General features: G+C 58.1%; 1 protein-coding gene across 1 annotated transcript in view; it reads right to left on the bottom strand.

Annotated features, from left to right (window-relative positions):
* The window catches only part of FBRSL1 (fibrosin like 1), a 113,405-nt gene extending 94,226 nt beyond the window's left edge, over positions 1 to 19,179 (bottom strand). Inside the window, exons 1-8 of the mRNA XM_029218478.1 lie at positions 19,045 to 19,179; positions 18,604 to 18,700; positions 16,927 to 17,007; positions 16,661 to 16,807; positions 12,321 to 12,454; positions 11,907 to 11,991; positions 637 to 740; positions 67 to 480 (exon numbers count right to left, since the gene is read on the bottom strand). Coding sequence (XP_029074311.1) covers positions 67 to 480; positions 637 to 740; positions 11,907 to 11,991; positions 12,321 to 12,454; positions 16,661 to 16,807; positions 16,927 to 17,007; positions 18,604 to 18,700; positions 19,045 to 19,179 — 1,197 coding nt within the window. The remainder of the gene's footprint in view (positions 1 to 66; positions 481 to 636; positions 741 to 11,906; positions 11,992 to 12,320; positions 12,455 to 16,660; positions 16,808 to 16,926; positions 17,008 to 18,603; positions 18,701 to 19,044) is intronic.
* Positions 19,180 to 19,755: the final 576 nt, after the last annotated feature.

The following is a 19,755-nucleotide window of genomic DNA, read 5'->3' as shown; positions in this document are numbered from 1 at the left end:
GGGAGGCCGCGCGCATCGGCGGGGCGGCCGGCGCTCAGCGGCCCTCGGCCGCGGATCCGGGGGCACGCCCCATGCGCGACTGGCGGCGGGCGGCTGGCGGCGGGCGAAGGCTGGGCGGAGGCCCGGTGGGCGGGCGGGGCGCGGACCGGGGCTGAGGCGCCTGGGCTCTTGAGGCGGCGGTGGCAGCGGCGCCCCGAGCGGATAACAACTGACGTACTTCCGCCAGGCAGCCGGCGCCAGAGGAAGTGGGCGCTTCAGCAGGGCCGACACGAGCCCCGCCCCGCCCTGGCCCCGTCCTGGCCCCGCCCCTCCTGGCCCCGCCCAGGCCGCGTTCTGCCCCTCGGCCTTGCCCCACCGCCCCGCCTCCGGCCCCGCCCCGCCCGAGCCGCGCTCCGCCCCGCCCTCACCCCGCCCCTCGGGGAAGGCAGCTGGAAGGCCGCCCCACTTCCCGCCCCTCCGCTCGCACCTGGGCAGGCGTCCCTGAAAGTGAGAGGTGTGGGGAGCTGGAGCGCTGCCCGCTGTTTCAGTTGCGGGGTGGGGGGGGGCGTCTTTGCGCCTCCCCAGGCGCAGCCTCGTTCCGAAGACTCTTTAAATGGGAGCGCATGAGCAGAAAAGTGGGGGCCTCTCCACGCTCACCGTCACCCCCTTCCGCCCCCGCCCCCGCAGGGTGAGCATGGATGAGGCGTCCTCGTCCCAGCCCTGATGCGAGGGCGGAGGGGGGGGCGTCCTCGCCGCCACTCCTGACACAGGGGAGGGTAAGGGTCTTACTCTGCTTGTGGAGGGGCACAGACCACCTCCGCCCCGAGTGGGGGCGTGTGAAAGTCGGGTGACAGTTTCTCGGCCCCTCACTACCCTGCGCCCCAGTCCAGGACTTCTTCACGTGTCTCCTGCCCCTGTTCCCCTTGGGGGGCTTCCTGCAGGCTGGTCTTGCCCCTCCACGGCTTCACCGTGCTCTCCACCGGCCCCTGCCCAGGCACCCCAACCTCTGGGTTCTAGTCTGGGAAGGGGGAGTTCTACACGAAGTGCAGCCCCTCTCCCTTCTCCTGGGTCAAGTTCCCCACCTCACCCCTCTGGGTGTGAGGCCCCGGGCGTGCCTGGTTGGCACAGAGACAGCAATTTGGGGTGCAGGGGCTGCTCCCCATCCAGGGCTGCACCAGGGCAGGAACGGATGAGAAAGGGCAGCCTGAGAGTTGAAAGCTAGGTCTAGGAGGACCTTCCTCTTTCACGCATGGAGACTGGTGAGGACCGACTGCAGGTCGGGAGGGGCCAGCTGTCTTCCTCAAATCTTAAGGTCATCAATTCATTTAGCACACATTTACCAAATACCCTCCATCCCAGCGCTGTTTGTGATGCAGTAGTCGATGAGACAGATGGCTCTTTTAGAAGTGAGAGAGCATGAACACAGCCAAATAACGTAATATGGAAGGGCAACTTGAAGAAAACTGACAGGGAAGTGTCACAGGAAGTGCGCATGGGGTGGTCCTGGAAGGCCTCCGAGGAGTGGCAATTCGAGCTGAGACCCACCAGATGAGAGGGGGCCAGCCAGCAGCCAGCCCAGGGCCCCACCGTGCGCAGGGCAGGGAGCTGTGTGGTCTGGGTTGTCACAGGCTGTTGGCAGGGTTGTCCCTGGGGGTGGCTGGGAAGGCTGCTCTACAAACTTCTGGATACGGGGGTGGTGGGGAGCTCAGGCCTCCAGACCAACCTCCAGTCCTCCCAGGCCCATCCTGCCAGGTTCCCTCTGCTCTGGGCCCTCCCCCCAGCCTCTCCTAGCCTCTCTGGGGTGGGGGCAGGGTCCCCCTCCCCCTCTTCCCATTCCAGATTTTGTTATAACTCTGACTTCCCCCAGCAGCATATCCCTTTTGATTTTTAAGAGCCTTGTTAGGAACGCAGAAAACTTTCTTTGCATTCGTCCTCCCCTAATTCCCCTCTGAGGACAGAAGGCCAGAAAATCTGTGTTGGGGGGTGGTCCCAGGGGAAATACTTTCGGGTTTCATTTGGATCTAGGCCCTTGGGCCTGCCTGCCCATCCCCAGAGGGGTCTCCAGGCCCCATACCTGCTCCGGAGGCCTCAGAGACCTGCAGCCTGGGCTGCTGAACTGACTTTGGGGACTGTAGGGGCTTCCTATGGGCCCATCCTTGTCACCCCTTCCCCACCCTCCTAGAGCAATGCTTGGGAAGGTCCAGCTTCTAGTGTTGAAATTTTCAAGTGTAGAAATGACTGTGTCTGCTCATCTGTTCTTGAAGACGCTTGGGTGTGCGTTCAGGGTGAAGGATGGGGTCTCTGTAGACACCCTGTGGGAACTCCTCTCTGAGTTTCTTAGCTCTCCTGGGGAGCACCCCCCTCCCCCCCCAGGTGTTTCCCTCCCTCCATTCATTTCCAGGTGGCTGGCCAGCGCCTTAGGGACCAGCTGCCGCCATCTCCTCAGGATTCTGGGCCCAGGGAACCTCCCCTCTGGAGAGGGGCAGGGTGGGGCGATCTGAGGCCGAAGCCTACTTGCCTGCCTTGTGCTCATTTTCCCCCCAGCTATGCACATCGTGACAGAATGACTGGGTACCCTTCCCAGGGCTCTAAACCTGCTCCGCAGGGTTTGCAGGAGCCCTGCAGAGCTGAGCGCCTGACGCCTCCGCTCCCTGCTGGTGTAAGGGGTGGCAGGGCCCCTGTGCCTCTCGTTTTGACCTGTTTGATTGCACACACATTTGCTCTCTTCTTGCTGGAGAGACATGGGGGGTGGCTTTGGAGTGTGGACACCAACAGTGGCTAAGGGATAGCTTCTACACCATGCTAGTGATGGGAACTTTCTAGATCTATGCTGTCCAGTCCAGTAGCCACCAGCCATACAAGGCTCTTGAGCCCTTGAGATGTGGCTCATGCAACTAAAGAACTGAACTGTACATTTTATTTATTAACTTTAATCTGAAATGAAATAGCCCCTTGTGGCTGGTGGCTACTCTGCTGGGCAGGGCAGATCTAGGACCTGGGCTCCAGCCTCAGCTTCTGTCACCGGACTGTGGGCAGATGGTCTAACTTCTCTGCATCAGCTGTCCCTTCCATAAACCCTGGGTGGGGTCGTGATGACGATGCTCCCTGTGGTGGGTGGTCTGAACTTCACCTGGAGTGACACAGGGGCAGGAGGCTTGTTACCGTACCAGAGACTCATCTGGTCCTGGTGATTTGCCTTTCCAACGAGCTGGGCTGCGGGTCTGGGGACCACAGGTTGTGCGCCCCTCTTGTTCACGTGAGAAAGGGCTTCTTCGCCCCTTGCTCTGCCTCCCCCGAGAGATGCGCCCCTCAGGACCTGGCTCTTGATGACCTTGATTTCCTCCCTCTTCTCTGCCTTCCCACAAGCTCCCTCCAGGCCCCTGGGGCTCAGCTTTCTGGTCTGCAGCCAGGCCAGGTCTCTCCTGCCTCATCCCATCCCTGAGGACTCATCCCTCCCAGTCCAACAGGGGAAAGGGGACCCTCCCCAAGGGCAGGACGCTGCCAGAGAGAAGCCCCCCATCCCACCCCCAGCCTGCTGGCCCATTGCTGTGAGGCCAGAAGCCCAGCCTTCCCCTGGGCCCATCCCCAGAGCCAGGCCCTCGCCTGGTCACCACAAACAGCAGAGCGCCCTCCCCAGCAGAGCTCTGAGAGGCATCGCTGGAAGTTATTTGCTTCCAGGGTGGCCTGTCAGCCCCATCGGTCTCCGCTGTTTGGCTTTGCGTTAGAGTCACTGCTTTTCTGTCAGGCTCTGAGCAGAGTTAATTGGTGTGGAATTGTATTCAGAATTCAGTTTGCCCTCACAGAGCCGCTTCAGGCCCTATAAATCATCAGAGTCAGCTGCTCCTTTGGGGTTCAAACATACTTTCCGCTTGTAGGGTGACAGCCAGAAAATGAGTTCCTGCTAACAGGCCAGCCCCTGCTGCCCCGTCTGTGAACAGCTGTTTGCTCCAGCACGGTGAGAGATGATGTTGGTTTCCACCTTCCCAGTATCCATTCCACCTCCTTCTGGCAAGCGTGCCTCAATGTACTTGGACACTTAGCCTCCTTCCATGGGTGCAGTCTGGGAGGGGTGGACAGCTCACTGCACGCTCCCCCCTCTCCTAGCCCAGGAATGGGCAGGTGTCCTAGTTCCTGCCATATTAATGCTGTGTGACAAACAGCCCCTGGAATCTCTGTGACTTGGAACATAACTCTTTCTTTCTTGCCAGTGGGGCTGCAGGTTCCTGGAGGGGCTCAGCTTCAGACTGTGGGTCAAGTTCAGGTCTGTTTCAAGGGTCTCTCTCTGGGACCCAGGCTGCAAGACATGAGCTACCTGAGGCATTTTCTTTGCCAAACTCATGGGGCCAAGCCACACTGCACAGGCACTTTGAAAGTCTATGTTTAAGCCTCATCATGTCTGCTCACGTCCCGTCCAAATCAAGTCTCTCAGCCAAGACTGCCACCCATGGGGCAGGAAATTGAGGCCTGCCGCTCCAGTGTGGGGAGGGGAGGATGGCACTGTATTCTTGTGTGTGTGTGTGTGTGTGTGTGTGTGTGTGTGTGTGTGTGTCCCTGCTACAGGAAGGAAGTAGAGATTTGGGGACCATATTCCCATTTGTCACAACAGGGGCCCAGGCTACGCCAATCCAATGGCCTCTGCCTAAAATTAGACTCTGTCCTTTTTTTTTGGCCACGCCGCAAGGCTTGTGGGATCCTAGTTACCCCACCAGGGATGGAACCTGCGCCCCTTGCAGTGGAAGCGCAGTCCTAACCGCTGGACCACCAGGGGATTCCCTGGACTCTGCTTTGAGCAGGGTATCCAGGGGATTGGAATTTGGGTGCGCTCATCCCAAGTGCCCCCCTACTCATTCCTGCTGCTCAGGACCTGCTCTGTGCTTGGGCTCTGAGCCACTGCTGCTCGGGGGCTGCCCAGCTGTCCTGACCCCCTACTGCCCCGCCCTGTCCACGACCTCCCTCTTCATCAGCCCTAACTCAGATGTCACTCCTCCCCGAAGTGCAGTTGGGCGCTTCGTGCTGGGTTGACCCAGCTGAGTGGGAACATTTCTCAGAATTCCCCTCGCCGAGTGGCCAGTCAGGGATGCCCACGTGAGAAGTCCGTGCGCTCTGGCAGGCGGAAGTGAGAGCGAGAGCCGTCAGTTCACCTCCGGGGGCCCTGCAAGGCGCCCGGCCTGCCAGCATCACCCACGGAGTCAGGATCCACCAGCCCCCGTCCCCGAGAGGCTCAGGCAGCTCTGGGCTGTAGCCCCGGGGGCTTCCTCCATCTCCTGCCCCTCCTGGAGCCCCAAGGAAGGGCTTGGCTCCCCGGGATGGCTGTGAGAGGTCCCTCTGGAGCGTGGGTTTGTCCAGGCTCTATCTTAACAGCTGCTGCCTGGCCTCCTGGCCATGCTAGAGACACACAGGCAACACCCCGTAGCGCTGTCCTGCCACCCCTATCCGCCCATCGCGGAAGACCAGGCTTCGGGGCCCAGTCCCACAGGCAGTGCACCTCCCTGGGCCCGAGGCCTCTCCAGGCACAGGCTCCCTCCTGCCATCTTGGTATCCTCTCCTTCATGGGTGCGTCAGCTCCAGAAGAGCAGCTGTGGGCCTGACTCTGTGCCGCACACACTGGGGGCCCTGAGTATCCTTTGTCTGGGGCGCCCCAGGAGTCCCGGCTTCCTGATTCTCCTTGGAGGGTGTCTTCCAGGAGGTCCAGCCTTGGAGGAGTGGAAGGCTCATGCAAGAAAGGGGTGTTTGGGGACTTCTCTGGTGGCGCAGTGGTTAAGAATCCACCCGCCAATGCAGGGGACACGGGTTCAAGCCCTGATCTGGGAAGATCCCACATGCCGCGGAGCAACTAAGCCCGTGCGCCACAGCTACTGAGCCTGCGCTCTGGAGCCCGCGAGCCACAACTACTGAGCCCACGCGCCTAGAGCCCCTGCTCCACAACAAGACAAGCTACTGCAATGAGAAGCACACACACTGCAACGAAGAGTAGCCCCTGCTCGCCACAGCTAGAGAAAGCCCGCATGCAGCAACGAAGACCCAGCACAGCTAAAAATAAATAAATTTATAAAAAAAGAAAGAAAGGGTTGTTTGCAAGGCAGGGAGATCCTGTCTGCACTGTCCCTGTGTCCCCAGCATGGCCCTGAGCGGTATGCACAGCAGGTTGGGGGTGGCAACCTGTGGGAGGGAGGACAGGGCCACAGGGACCCCTGGGGCTTTTCCACTTGAAGTGGACAGAAACCCAAACCCAGCCTGGCTTCCTCTGCTGTGGAGCTTCAGATGTGCACCTGGGCCTCAGGTCGGGCTGGACTCAGACTGGCTTCACCTGGGGAGGTGAGGGTTGCAGCAGTCTCATCCTGCTAAGTTCAGGTCAGCAGTAAAGAGGCAGTCTTTTCAGGGCCTTCAGAGGGAGCACAGTCCTGCTGGCACCTTGATCTAAGACCTCTGGCCCCCAGAACTCGGAGAGAGTGAGTTTCTGTTGCTTTAAGCTGCCCATTTTGTGGCCACAAGAAATGACTACAGGCTGCTACCCTGAGGGGGGTGCGTTGCTTCCCCTACCAGCACCCCCTCCTAGAGGCCCCTACAACCTCGCCTTGGTCCATGGAAGGGATGGAAGTGGCCATGTGCCCATTCTGAGCCTAGACTCAGGAGACCCTGTGTGTTTCCACTTGCTCTCTTACGCCTCTGCCAGGGCCGTGAGAAGGCCGTGCCCAGGCTAGCCCACTGGACCCAGGAGGATAGGGAGGGTGAGGCACACCCAGGACTGAGTGCCCTGGCTACAGTGCTGGGCATGCCCATCCTAGAGTCAGTCCAGCTGAAATGAGCAGTCCAGCCAATGTCCAAACACATGAACCATAAACACTTATTGTCCAAAGACGCGGGATCTTGGGGCTGTTTGTTCCTCAGCATGTTGTGGACTAGCTGACTGATGCAGATGGGGATGAGGAGGGTAGAGGGGACGTGCAGCCAGGCTCAGAGAAGACCTCACATAGCTCCTCAGCTACAGCTGGGTGCCTCAGGCATGGACTGTGATGAGCCCAGCGGTCAGGGACTGAAACGTTTCTGCTCTGCCAGCCTGTGGGAACCAGCTGTCGGTTCTGCAGTGACTTTCAGGACATCTGTGTGTGCAGCAGAGGCAGTGGTGACCTCGAGGGGCACAGACCTGGCCCTCGGGGGTCTGCGGTCAGTACTGGAGGTGGGTAGTTAGCAAGTCATTACACTCGAAGTTACCAGGTTCTGCCATGGCTGGTTGGCTGTGGGTGTGACGTTAGGAAGCACAGGCACCTCTTTCAATGAGTGTGACAGTGAAGGGGAACATGGTGTGGGACGGTACCTGGAGAGAAAGGTAGGGCCGGGAGAAGCTCCCCATGGAGGGGGCACCGTGTGGTGGTGCAGCGGTGGTGATGGTGACAAGGGCACTAATAGCCGTCGCTTTTTGAGAATTTATCTGTCAGATGTGGTTCCAAATCCTCTTCCTGCGTTAACTCATTTAATCTCTTAGTTGAGCTAACACAAGACTCTTTGTAGGTGTTCTTATTACAGGTTGCCGTTCTTATTTTTGTTTGTTTTGGTTTTTTTTGCGGTACGCGGGCCTCTCACTGCTGTGGCCTCTCCCGTTGCGGAGCACAGGCTCCGGACGCGCAGGCTCAGCGGCCATGGCTCACGGGCCCAGCCGCTCCGTGGCATGTGGGATCTTCCCGGACCGGGGCACGAACCCGTGTCCCCTGCATCGGCAGGCGGACTCTCAACCACTGCGCCACCAGGGAAGCCCATGTTTTGTTTTTATATTGCGTATGATTTATATGGAGGAAGATACAATAAGTTTTAGAAAGACAAAGAAAAATCATGAAAAACATATTACATAACGAAAAAGAAATACATAGTTATTAATGCAAACTGGGGTATGGGGCAAGTATCAAAGCATAATGAATTTACTAACAAATGACATTCTGTACCATGCGTGCAATGTTATGAAAGTGAATTTTGCCCACTCTGTTTTAGTGAATACTATTATCCAAAAAACACGATAGAAGGTGATTTTGAATGGATTCCTAGCCAATACATACAGACAGAGAAGATATATCAGGAAAAATGCAGAACAAGCAACAAAATTCAATTAATGTGAATGTATAGGTAGCCACAATATATGTAGACAAGTATTTCAATAGAAACTGGTACAAAGCAGACAGCAAAATACTAAGTGTGAAAGAATTTCGTTATTGTGCTCATTCATATTTATTTTTCTCCTGAAACCATATTTATTTATTTTTTTACATCTTTATTGGAGTATAATTGCTTTACAATGGTGTGCTAGTTTCTGCTTTATAACAAAGTGTATCAGTTATACATATACATATGTTCCCATCTCTCTTCCCTCTTGCATCTCCTTCCCTCCCACCCTCCCTATCCCACCCCTCTAGGTGGTCACAAAGCCAGGTTGCCATTCTTAGCTGCAATTCTTTTTTTTGTGTGTGTGTGGTACGCGGGCCTCTCACCCCTGTGGCCCACCCCCCGCCGCGGAGCACAGGCTCCGGACACGCAGGCTCAGTGGCCATGGGTCACGGGCCCAGCTGCTCCATGGCATGTGGGATCTTCCCGGACCGGGGCATGAACCCGCGTCCCCTGGCATCGGCAGGCAGACTCCCAACCACTGCGCCACCAGGGAAGCCCAGTTGCAATTCTTAATTGTCTCCAGCTAGAAAAGTGCAAGGCTCAACGCATTCTCATAAAATGTTACGTGTTCCGTGTTACCCATGTAACAATCAAGAAATAGAACGTTACTTACAGCATTGGCTTTTATTTATCTTACTTGATGTTTTATTGATACGACATGATTGCTGCAGTTCCAGCCATCATGGCCTCACTCCAGCACCCCATGAGGAGAGGAAAGCAACAGTGATGCCAAATCCCAGGAGTTCTCATCACCAGAATAGTGTGTCTCATGGCCATTAATTGTTGTAAAGGAAGCTGGGAAAGTGAAAATCTGGTAAAGGGGGGTGGGTTTACTAATGACTGTCTTCAACCAAATATGATTTGTCATAAGGCTGGGGTTGGGGGTCAGACTTTCCTGTGGTCCTGGGGTTTCTGCCTCTGAAGGAACAAAATGGGGCTCTGTGAGCCAGGAAGGGGGGCATGGATGGCTATTTGGTGGACAGCGGGCATCGTCCATCGTCCACCGTGCAGCATGTCTTTGCTGCTGGCACCCTGATTTTCCTCTGGGGAATCCTCCTCTCCTGTACTCAGTCCATGAAATTAAGGAGGTGTTAACTTCATCTCTGGCTCCAGGTGTGAGTGTGTCACTCAAGCCATGCCAGTTGCAACATCCTGTTTATGTGCCCAGTGATTGGTCCAGGGGTGGGCACATGACCCAGGGCCTTGGTGGTGACCATGGAAGGGAGGTTCCCTCTTTCCTCAGGTCTTGGGGGCAGGCAGGTGTCAGCTGGGGTCTTGCCATCACAAGGGGAGTGCCTGCCAGAGACTGGATCCCACATGGAGGACAACTGAGAAAGGAGACAGAGGGGACTGAGATCTAACGACATTTTTAACTTCGGATCCAGCTGTACCTGAAGCCAGTTCTATGCATGGACTTCACATACACATGATTCAATATATTCGCTTTTTGCTTAATCCAGTTTGAGTCTTCCGCCACAAGCACATCTTACTGAAAGAGTGCATCTGAAACGACCCCGTTACCTGTCAAAAGCCCATGAAAGCCACAGCAAAGGGGATGGGGCCCGGGTTCTCTGGTTCCCTGTGCCTTGAAGCCTGATACTCCCTCCCAGGGTCCTGGCTGCCCCTCAGTCAGGGCTGATGCCATCCACCACCTCCTCAGGCAGGGAGTGGCCCCTGAGGCGTCCGGTCCCGGCAGCTCTCAGGCACCCGTGCCACGCTTGGTTTCTTTGTTTATCCAGCAAACACTTCCTGAGCTCCTTGGAAGCCCAGAACTTCCCTTCGGTTATGGAGAACCCAGAGGAGAGCAGGACAACGTTGGATTTGTCAGGTTTTCTTTGGCTGTTCTTGCAAACGGCAGACACCCAAGTTCGGGTTCCTCTGACTCGGGCTGGAGGAGCCTATCGAGCGCACGGGAGGGAGGTTGAGCAAATGAGCCCCGGAGGGCGGGGTGGGGGCGCTCAGGAGCCACCGGAATGAGGCTCAGGCGCACGTCCACGCGGGCTCTGAGGGGCGGCGGCTGCTCTGGGAGCTGTTTCCCTCTCCACTTCCTTGAACTGGGTGTGAGCACCCAGGCCTCAGCCACGACAGGCTAGCTTACGGTGCGAGCGGAGCTGGAAGCGCAGCGCTTCTCACAGGCTCATTCCATTCCTGTCCACGTGGTCATTCAGGAACCCAGGCCGGTGGAGGGTCTACTGTCTGGAACGGTATCAGTTGCCCGAGCCGTGTAAGAGGGAGCTGGGAGGGAAGGCCCCAACCCGTCATGCGGTGGTCCTGAAGTGACACAAGGCAGAGCAGCCACATGGGTCCCCAAAACACGAGAGGACTGGGAAGTGAGAGGAGCTCACAGGTATTTGTAAGCAGTAGATGTCTCTCCAACAGCGTTTACGAGTTCTGGAGTGTAGACAGGACTCGATACGCACCAGCTGTTGCGCTTATAACTATCTGGGCTCGTACGCAGAAGCCCTATTTTCTGGTCCTTCAGAGATCACACGAGGTCTCGAGTCTCAGGTTAACCCAGGTCAGTGTTATTACCGAGCACTTGCTCTGCTGGGCTCTCTGTGGGACACATAAGACTCCATCCTTGCTTAAGGCACAGTGTCTCTATTTCAAAGATTCTGAACTTGACCTGAATTCTGCTTTGTGCTCACTTTTTGGCAGGTGGAAGGTCAAGGCATTTGAACACCTTTAGGCAGAGTCCGTGCTTCCCTGCCACTATCCTCACCACTCCCTATTCCCTTCCACCACGTGCTTCTCTCATCTGGTTCCTGCCTGTCTCCGCAGATATCTGTTGCCCCTGGATTTCCTTATCTGCTTGTCCAGGTTACTCTTTAAGCCTTGTTTCAGGTGGTTCCAGAGAATTGATGATTAACCTGACCTGAGCTGACCTTTAGAGATTTGGGCTGAAATTTGTCACTCCAGATGCAGACTGGAAAGCCTAAGTGCTGAAGGTTGGCGTCTCCTGAAGTTGTGCAGTGTACAACCTGTGTGGGTGTACACGGCGACCCTTGACTGGAAGGGAATGAGAGATGGGCCAATTCTGGAACCTGGCCACCATGGTGTGAGGAAGCTCAAGCTGCTGCCCATGGCCACGTCCTCTTCTCCCTCCTTCCCTCACCCTTCAGACCTTGCATGGCCCATCCTTCACTTATCACCTGCCCTCAGGGCTCAGCAGAGGCTCACATGGATCCACTGGGGCCCCTTCCATCGTGAAGAACCTAAACCCAAAACAACGGGTGAACGTAGAATGAAAGGACTTTATTCATGTTGCTGAAAAGGGCAGACCCAGCTTGACCTAGGGTTTCAGATAATCTGCCAAGACCCTGCCTCCCTCCATCAGCTCCGGTGTCCCCTATGTTGGCCCTGTTCTTGGCCAGGCTCACACCCTGGGGTGCAGATTGGGGCAAAATGGCCCGGAGCTGAAGCTGCCCGATCACACCCTGCCAAGGCGGTGACCCCAGCGAGATGGTTCTAGTAAAGTCCCAGGGTTCACTCTGATTGGACTCTCGTGGGGATCCTTGACCAAACACTGTGACTAGGGGGATGATGACAATGACACTAATAGTTAGCAGTTATTGAGTGCCATCAATGACCAGAGTGCCATCTTTCTACCTAGACATTTAATTGTCATAGCAACCCAATGAGATCAATTCCTTTTTATCCTCATTTTATCACTGAGGACACTGAAGCACACAGAGGTTGAACAACTTGACCTAGAAGTCACATAGCTTTTAGTCATGATCTGGGGGTGATGGGTCCCAAATTACCACCCTCACCTCCATCATCACCACCCTCACCTTCTTCATCACCTGTTTCACCATCCTCCTCCTCCTCATTGTCTCCACCCCCATCATCAACATCCTGAGGGTGAAAGTGGAGACGGAGGTGGTGATAGTGGTGAGGGACGCAGGGAAGACTTCTCTGGCACTGGGGTCTCCAGCCCAGATGTCAGGCAACAGTGCTTTGCCTGCATGGGGGGAGTCAGGGGGGCACGTTGGAAATATCAAGGCTTTGCTGAAGGACCAATATATTGGCTTCAGGCTCACTTTCTTTGCAGTGTCACTACTCATAGATGTGATGTGCTGGGGGGGCATGGGGACTTGCTCACAGTTGGGTTAAGTTGTGGAATTTTCCTCCAATAAGGCAGAGTTGGATGTGGAGTGACTTCTTCCCAGTCCCTCAAGCCCCACTTGGAACACCCACACCAGGTCTTGTAGGAAGTACTGAGGGCCATGGGCTCCTATCCAGGGTGATGGACACACAGTCTCCCACCGAAGGCTCCTTCTGGCTGAGCCCAGGCAGAAGCCATCCTGGGAGCCTCCACCTGCAGGGTCAGGAATGGGCAAGGAATGAGTCCCAGGGCAAAGAGCTGGGCACAAGTTGGAACACAAGGGTGGAAACAAGAAAGAACCTCCTGGCTGGCTATGCACAGACAAGTCTCTTCTTGCTGCAGTGAGGCAGGCAGCTCAAACCTCTGTTAAAGAGATAACGCTCAGCCCTTCTTGCTTCCCTGGGTGCCCTGACATTTTTCTGAAGACGGGGAAAGGCTGACGTCACAAGGAGATTCTTTTGACGTCCTCCTGATGGCACAGAGTGGAGGATGCTCTCACAATGAGAGGCCATTGTGAGCACTCAGTCCCCATGACATAGAGACCAAAGCTCCTGGGGGGTGATTTGTTTAAAGGCACACAGGGTGGGTCAGGGTGGAGCCAGGACACAGCCTACCTGTAGGGATCTTTTTAGGACCCAAAGAGTGTTAGTGAGGGCTCTCCCCAAAGTGACAAAACCCAACCCAATCAGGCATGAATAAAAATGGAGCTGTGCTACCTCAGGCAATTGGAGATGCCAGGGATACTGGTTTCAGGTATGGCTTGAACCTGAGGTCAACCCAGGCCGACACATCTGAGTCTCCCTGGCTCTGTGCTCAGCCATTTGCCTTTGCTAGGTGTTTGCACGTATCCAGGAGTATCACTGGTTTGACTAAGGTTACCTGCCCAGACCTGGACCAACCTGTGTGACACGGACAGAGGTAGGGGAGTGACACCTGCTGACTGGCCAGACCTGGGTTTGACCAAGGTGAGGGTGGGGCCCCTGAGTCTGTACTCACAGGAGGAGGCTGCTCCTCAAAGCAGGCTGGGGTGCCATTGGCAAAAGGGGGGAGGGAGGTGGGCAGGCAGAAAGAGCCCTGTCGTCCGCAGTGGGGCTCCCCTGGCCCTGACGGATGCAGAGGGGCCCAGCATCGCCTGTCCCTCCCAGGGAAGGCCCCTGGCTGTCCTCAGTGAGGCCCGCTGGGAGCAGGTCCCCAGCCACATGTGTACTCTGGGCACTGGGCCAGCAGCCTGGCCGGGGGGTCCCAGGGGAGCGGGTGTCGGGCTGCCAGGCGGCCCACACGCTCTGGGCTTTTCCATGGCAACAACTGGGCCAGCTGGCAGCTGGGCAGGCACTTCACAAGCCTCTCAGAGGACATGAGGCCGTGTCCTGCATCCTGATGAGGGAAGAAGCTAGGCTTGAGGGTGTGGCCCACAGCAGCGTTAGCGACACGGCTGGCAGGAGGTGGAAGGAGGCCGGGGGCTCCCAGGAGGGCCAGGCAGGGCTGGACCAACTGAAGCTCATCTCTCACCCATCCCACAGAGTCTCCTGGGTGCAGGTGCAGTGGTTCAGAGCCTGGCTCTAAAGTCATTGTGTGGGTGAATGACCTCCAACGCTGTGCACACAGCAGTCTGGGCCTCAGTTTCCTCACCTGTAGGACACGAAAAATCATGCCCATGTCGTAGGGTTGTTGAAAATCGTACGTTTAAATGAAATGGAATGAGTCAGGCACCCTCCACCTGGGCCCTCTGAGGAAGGTATAGAAAAGAGACAGGCGCCAGGAACCTGCCTCGAAAGAAATGGTGGACGACGGCCTTCAGGCAGACGGAGAATGATTTAGGCCAGAGCTCAGGTCTGCAGAAGAGAAGAGAGCTGGTGAAGGAATAAATGAAGGCAGAATAAAATCTTCGCTTTTTCTTATTCTAGTTGTCCTAACACGTAACAGTTTCTTCAGAATGATACCAGCACAATGTATCGGGTGGTTACAGCTTATGGGGATGTGAACAGAGCAGTGTTCCAGGAAGGTGCGGACATGCCTGTGGAGCCCGGCAGTGTTATTGGAAGTGGACTTGGATTGGTTGTGAATGTACATCGCAGACTCTAGGGCAACTACCAAACATTTTTTTTTCCCACAGGAAGTACAGTTGCCGTGTTGCAAAGGGACACAGGTGTGTTTGGGGCGTGGGCATCCACAGGTGGGGCTGGCACAGGAAGAGCCGTCCCACCTGGGGCTGAAGGGCGGAGGGGAGGGGACAGACGTGGGAACCGAGGGAGTGAGACAGACACACGGGGAGGGAGAGAGGAGGGGACCCTACGGGGGCAGGGTGCCCGCAGGGGCTGTGGTCCAGGTAGGTCAAGGGCGGCAGCCAGGGGCCCTTCCTCTCTTGCCCCTGGCCCTGCTCTCCTGCGGACGCTCCCTGGGCTGGACTCAGTGGTGGCCGGAGAGCAGGGAGCCCCTGACTTGCCCTGTCCGGGCCCACGGCAGGATGAGGAAGTGTGGGGCAGGGAAATTCCAGGAAAGGCACAGATGGTGACCCGCCCCCGTTCTCAGTACCCGGGAGCTGCTAGACGCCTGTTTGTGTTCCTGGGCTTTACTCCCCCGCCCCACCTCAGGGGGTCTGGAGCCTGAGTGATGGGGCCAGGATTTTGTCCTTGGGCCTGGGCTTTACTTCCCCGTGCCCCCTCGGGGGATCTGGAGCCTGAGTGATGGGGCCAGGATTTTGTCCTTGGGGGCTGTGTGCTCTCATGGCGGGATCTAGTCCTCAGGATGTCTCAATCACCGTCTTTTTAACGACCTCAAACAGATGCTCTGCCCACCAGGGAGAGACAGCGTGGTGTGCCAGGAGCCTGCCCAGCAAATTTAATCAGCCACGTTACTCATCTAACAAATGCAATCCTTCTCCACCCCACAGCCTCCAGGCGACCACAAGCAGCGAGTAGAAGCAGGGATGTAGTCAGAGGGTGGGGACAGCCCAGGGCCATTCTGGGCCTGCAGGGAGGCCCTGGGGGAGACTCCTGGCACCCACCAGCTGTTGGTGACAGCTGCTTCCGTCTGTCCCCCCACCCCAGGGCTCTGTCAGAGGGTTGTTGTTCAAACAGATTGATTTTGGCAAAGCCCGTGGGATGAATGTGCTCTCACAACTGTCACGGGGCGTGCGGTTTCCCGGCTGCCGGAGGGAGGGCCACGCCAGAGGCACTCCCTCGGTCTGGAGGCCAGGAGCCCGATGCGGGTCTCATGGGGGCCAAGGGGTCGAGGAGTCAGCAGGCGCCCCAGGCAGCCGGCTGGCCCTGCTCTTGAGGGTTGCTTGCAGTCAGGCCCCAATCCTCACCCCAGTGAGACACAATAAGTGAGTCAGATGGGTGACAGTCGGTGGTGAGGGCTGGCAAAGACAGGGCCCAGGGGACTTAGGTCACAGTTAAAAAGGAGGCCAGGGGCGGGGGAGGCGTCAAATAGAGGCCTGGGTGAAGGCCTGAGAGCGGACCCTGCTGTGGCAGTGGGGAGAGCGCGTGAACACGCGGCCACCACTGGGTGAGGGGCAGAGGCTGTGAGTACAAGTGGACGACGGCCCAGCACCCAGTGGGCTCAGCCTATGTGACCTGGGAGTGAAATGCGGCCTGGGTCAAGGTCAGACCGTGCACTGAGGGACCCTCGGCTCATCAGAGGCCACCTGGCGCTCCCAGAACCAGGACGGAGCCCTCGGAGCAGGAAGCCCCTGCAGCCTGGGAGGACCCGCCGTCCACATAGATGCCATGGAAGGTCATCTCCGACTCTCACAGGGCCAATGCTTTCCCTGGGAAGCAGCAAGGGGCCAGGTGCTAGCAGAGGGGTCAACCCACCCCCTGGCCTTTCTCTCTGTCACTGTGACCCAGTGCCTGGGTCCTCAGGCCCAGACAGCACTCCTGGACTCTGGAAGGCACCCCTGCTTCTCCCCCACCCTCACATCTAACCGGGCAGTTGACTGATTCCAGCCGGTATTGATTAAGGCCCCGCTCTGTGTCAGGCTCTCTTCTCGTTACTGGGATGCAGCGAGACAGAGCACAGAAGGTGCCCCGTGTGAGGTTTGGAAGCAGTTCTGCTGGCTACCGTGTGAGCGTTAGCCACCCTCAAAGTTAGGGGGAGCCCAGTGCACACAAGAGCCCTGCTTCTGACACCGACTACAAGTCCAAGGCCCCTGAGATCCCCTCAGGTTGGACAACCCCCCGGGAGGACTACCTGAGTCCTCTCAGGGCTCTGTTCTCACGGTCCTGGTTCACTGCAGGGAGGGGGCGTGAAGTAGTCTCAGCCAAGGGAAGGGCGCAGGACAGACCTCGGAGATCCCCGACCACGAGCGTCCGGTGTCTTCCCCGTGGGCCCTGACGTGTGACAGCACACACACAGGGTGCTGCCAGCCGGGGGCTCCCTGCCTCGGCGCCCCGATTTTACTGGGGCTGTGGGACCCACGTGGCTGCCTCCAGTGTCCAGCCCCTCCGGAGGGGGAGCGGATGCCACTCAGCACAAAGCCCCGCCGTGACCCCCATCGGGGACTCTGACGGGCCGCGGCCCCGTAGACGGCACTCCCATCAGGACGCCTGGGGCCTCGGGTCCCTCCTGGAGCCGGACAAAGGCCAGCACTCAACTTGGGGGGGGGGGTTAGCTCTACACCGTCTGCAAAGCGTCTCTGGCTACAGCAGACTGAGAATCCCCGGGGCAGGGTCAGAACGTGCTACCTGCCACACAAGGTCCTTCCATGAGGCAGAGCTTCACGGCTACAACTGCCGACAGTGCCACCTGGGTCCCGTCACCGTGCCCTGGGCCAGGGCGGGGGCGGGGGGCACACTAAGTGGCCGCACGGTGTGGGGCTTCCATGCTGCACCAGCGCTGTGCCTTGAGCTCCAGCTGCCACTCCCTCGGGTGGCACGGCTTGGGTGCCCACTGTGTGCTGGTGTTCCGGGCCCGGGACACAGCCGGCCGGCTGTGTGTCCTGTCCAGTGTCACACAGAAAAATGCATTAGGAAGAGGGTAGGGAACGAGGGTACTCAAAGGGCAGAGCAGGGCTGGCTGAGAAGGTGCCTTATCTGGAGGCGGTGAGGGAGCGAGCCACGTGATGCCCGGGGAAGGTCAGCGGGGGCGAGCGGGCTGCCTGGTGGGGAAGCAGCGGGGCGTGTGCGCAGGCCCGTCACCTATCGCTGCTGTGACGCGGCCTCTGAGCCAAACGGGCGCCAGGGAGGGCGTGAGACCCGAGAGGCAGGAGAGGCGGAGACAGCGCCTCGTGTGTCAGCTCGCCTGGCCGCGGGCCCCTGCCGCAGAGGCCTCGCCGGTGTCGGGCCTCTCCAGTCCGGAAGGGCCTGAGTAGCGCCCAAGGGGCAGGCAGGAGGATGCCTCCCTTCTTCCCACCTCACTGGCGGTCAGGGACACCTCGTCTCACCTCCTCCTGCCCTCGGACCGGGCTTCACCCCGTCGGCTCCTCTGGTTCTCAGGCCTTAGAACGCGGCTGACCTACGCCACCGGCTGTCCTGAGCCGCCGGCCTTCAGGCGGCAGGCTGTGGGACTTCCCAGCCTCCATAATCACGTGAGCCCATTCCTAGAATGAATGAATGAATGAATACAAGCAGGAGGCCGGCTAAAACCACTGCAAACCTAGGCAGCAGAGACGGGGCTGGGGACGTGCGTCTGGATGCGAGTCCTTCTCGTCCTGGTCGGAGGCACTTGCTCCGAGCCCATGTCCCTGGCCCACTGTGCGCGCCGGCACCCAGCTGCCGGTGACGCGCCAGCACGCGCCAACGTGCTGGACGTGGCCGGGAGGACAGGAATATGGGAAGGCGCCAAGGTCCTCCTATCGACCTAGGAAACCAGGAAGGAGCAGTCGTCTCTCAAGGGGGGGAGGCTGTGTGAGGGGGCAGGTTTGGGGTGTCGTACTTGCTTCCTGGGGCTGCTGTAACGAAGCACCACAAACCAGAAACAACAGGAATGCATTCTCTTACCGTTCTGGAAGCCCGAAGTCTGAAGTCAAGGTGTGTGCAGGGCCACGCTCCTTCCAGAGGCTCAGGGGAGGGTGTTCCTGCCTCTTCCAGCTTCTGGGGGCCCCAGGTGTCCCTGGGCTTGTGGCCCCATCACTCCCGTCTCTGACCTGCACCCAGCTGGACTTCCTCTGCCCAACCCTCCTCCCGCCCTTTTCCTCTCCGGGGTGCAGGCCCCTCCCAGGCATCTTGCTTACTTACCCAGGGCCCAGGAATAGGACCTGGATCTGTCTGTGTGGGCGTGGCCTCTCTCTCGACAGGGATTTCCCCTCCTTCACCCCAACATGGACTTTGTTCCAGGAGAAAACGTCTAACGCCAGGTGGCCATCCAAGCACCTGCAGCAGCAACGCTGCTCAGCTAGCTGCAGGCTCTCTATGGCACTTCACCTGCACTACGCCTCTGGCTCTCAGGTCGCCTCCGAGGCTGCTGGCGCTGTACCCATTTCACGACGAACATGGGGGCCGGAGAGGCAAAGCGACTTGCCTGAGATTCTCAGCAAGAGGTTGTGGTGCTGAGGTCCAAACAGAGGCTTGTGTCCTGCTTCCAGGCTGGATCGCAAAGGGGAGGGGACAGGACCAGAGCCGCTCTTGGTGGAGGCCCACCGGCTCCTTGGGGCGGCAGGCAGGAGGCCAGCCTCCCCCTGGTGGCTGGTCATATTTATTCTGCTTGAATAACAACGGCTATGACATGAAAAGAGCTAAGAGCTATTTCCTCTGCCCGAGACAGGGACTCACCTAAACGGCTGTGAGTGCCCTCGTGTCCACCACGGCGTCCCCAGGACAGAGGCAGCTGCGGGGTGGCGGCTAATGCTCTCGTTCACTCGTCACCTGAATGGGCAAGTGCTGACTGTGGCCTGTGGGTCGGGCCCTGTTCTGGGCGCTGGCGGCAGGCAGAGCCCAGGCACGGAGAGGCCCTGTTCCCACGGGGTTGTCCCGCTGCAGGGCTCTCGGGGTGACCGCCATGGGCGGAGCAGGATGTGGCCCTGCCCTCCGTCCCTAGAATGTCCAGCCTCACACGTTGGCGAGAAATAGGGTCCTCCTGCTAAGGCCTCACCAGGACGGGTGACCCAATGGAGGTCAGGCAGGCTGGGGTGCAGGAGTGGGAGGCCAAGCTGAGGTGGAGCGGGGAGGGGAAGGCCTCTGTGCAGGTAGCACGGGGACATCCGGGTGGCCTGGACCCGCTGGCCGGAGTTCAGCTGCCCTTCACACTGCTGGTCTTTAAACATTTGTTCAGATTTTGTTAAGTGGTGGTGGGGAGAGACAGGTTTCTATTTTGCTAACATTTCATTTCTTCCCCAACACTTGTCATGAAAAATTTTCAAACACACGGGGAAGCCGAAGGAACGTTCCAGTGCAGACCCACAGCCTGTCGTCCAGACGCGGCTGCACCATTTACTATACCTGCTCTCCACCCAGCTCTCACCCGCCATCCAGCTGGGCTGGTCACCTTGGGCAGCTGCAACAAGTAACCACAAACTGGGGGCTGCATCCAACAGACTTTATCCTCTCACAGCCGGGAGGCCAGAGCTCTGGGATCAG

This window comes from Monodon monoceros, unplaced genomic scaffold, assembly GCF_005190385.1.
Source record: "Monodon monoceros isolate NGI ecotype Baffin Bay Population unplaced genomic scaffold, NGI_Narwhal_1 Super_Scaffold_1, whole genome shotgun sequence".
NCBI lineage: Eukaryota > Metazoa > Chordata > Mammalia > Artiodactyla > Monodontidae > Monodon > Monodon monoceros.
The sequence above is the reverse complement of the archived record's forward strand: the minus strand, read 5'-3'. Positions and strand labels throughout refer to the sequence as shown.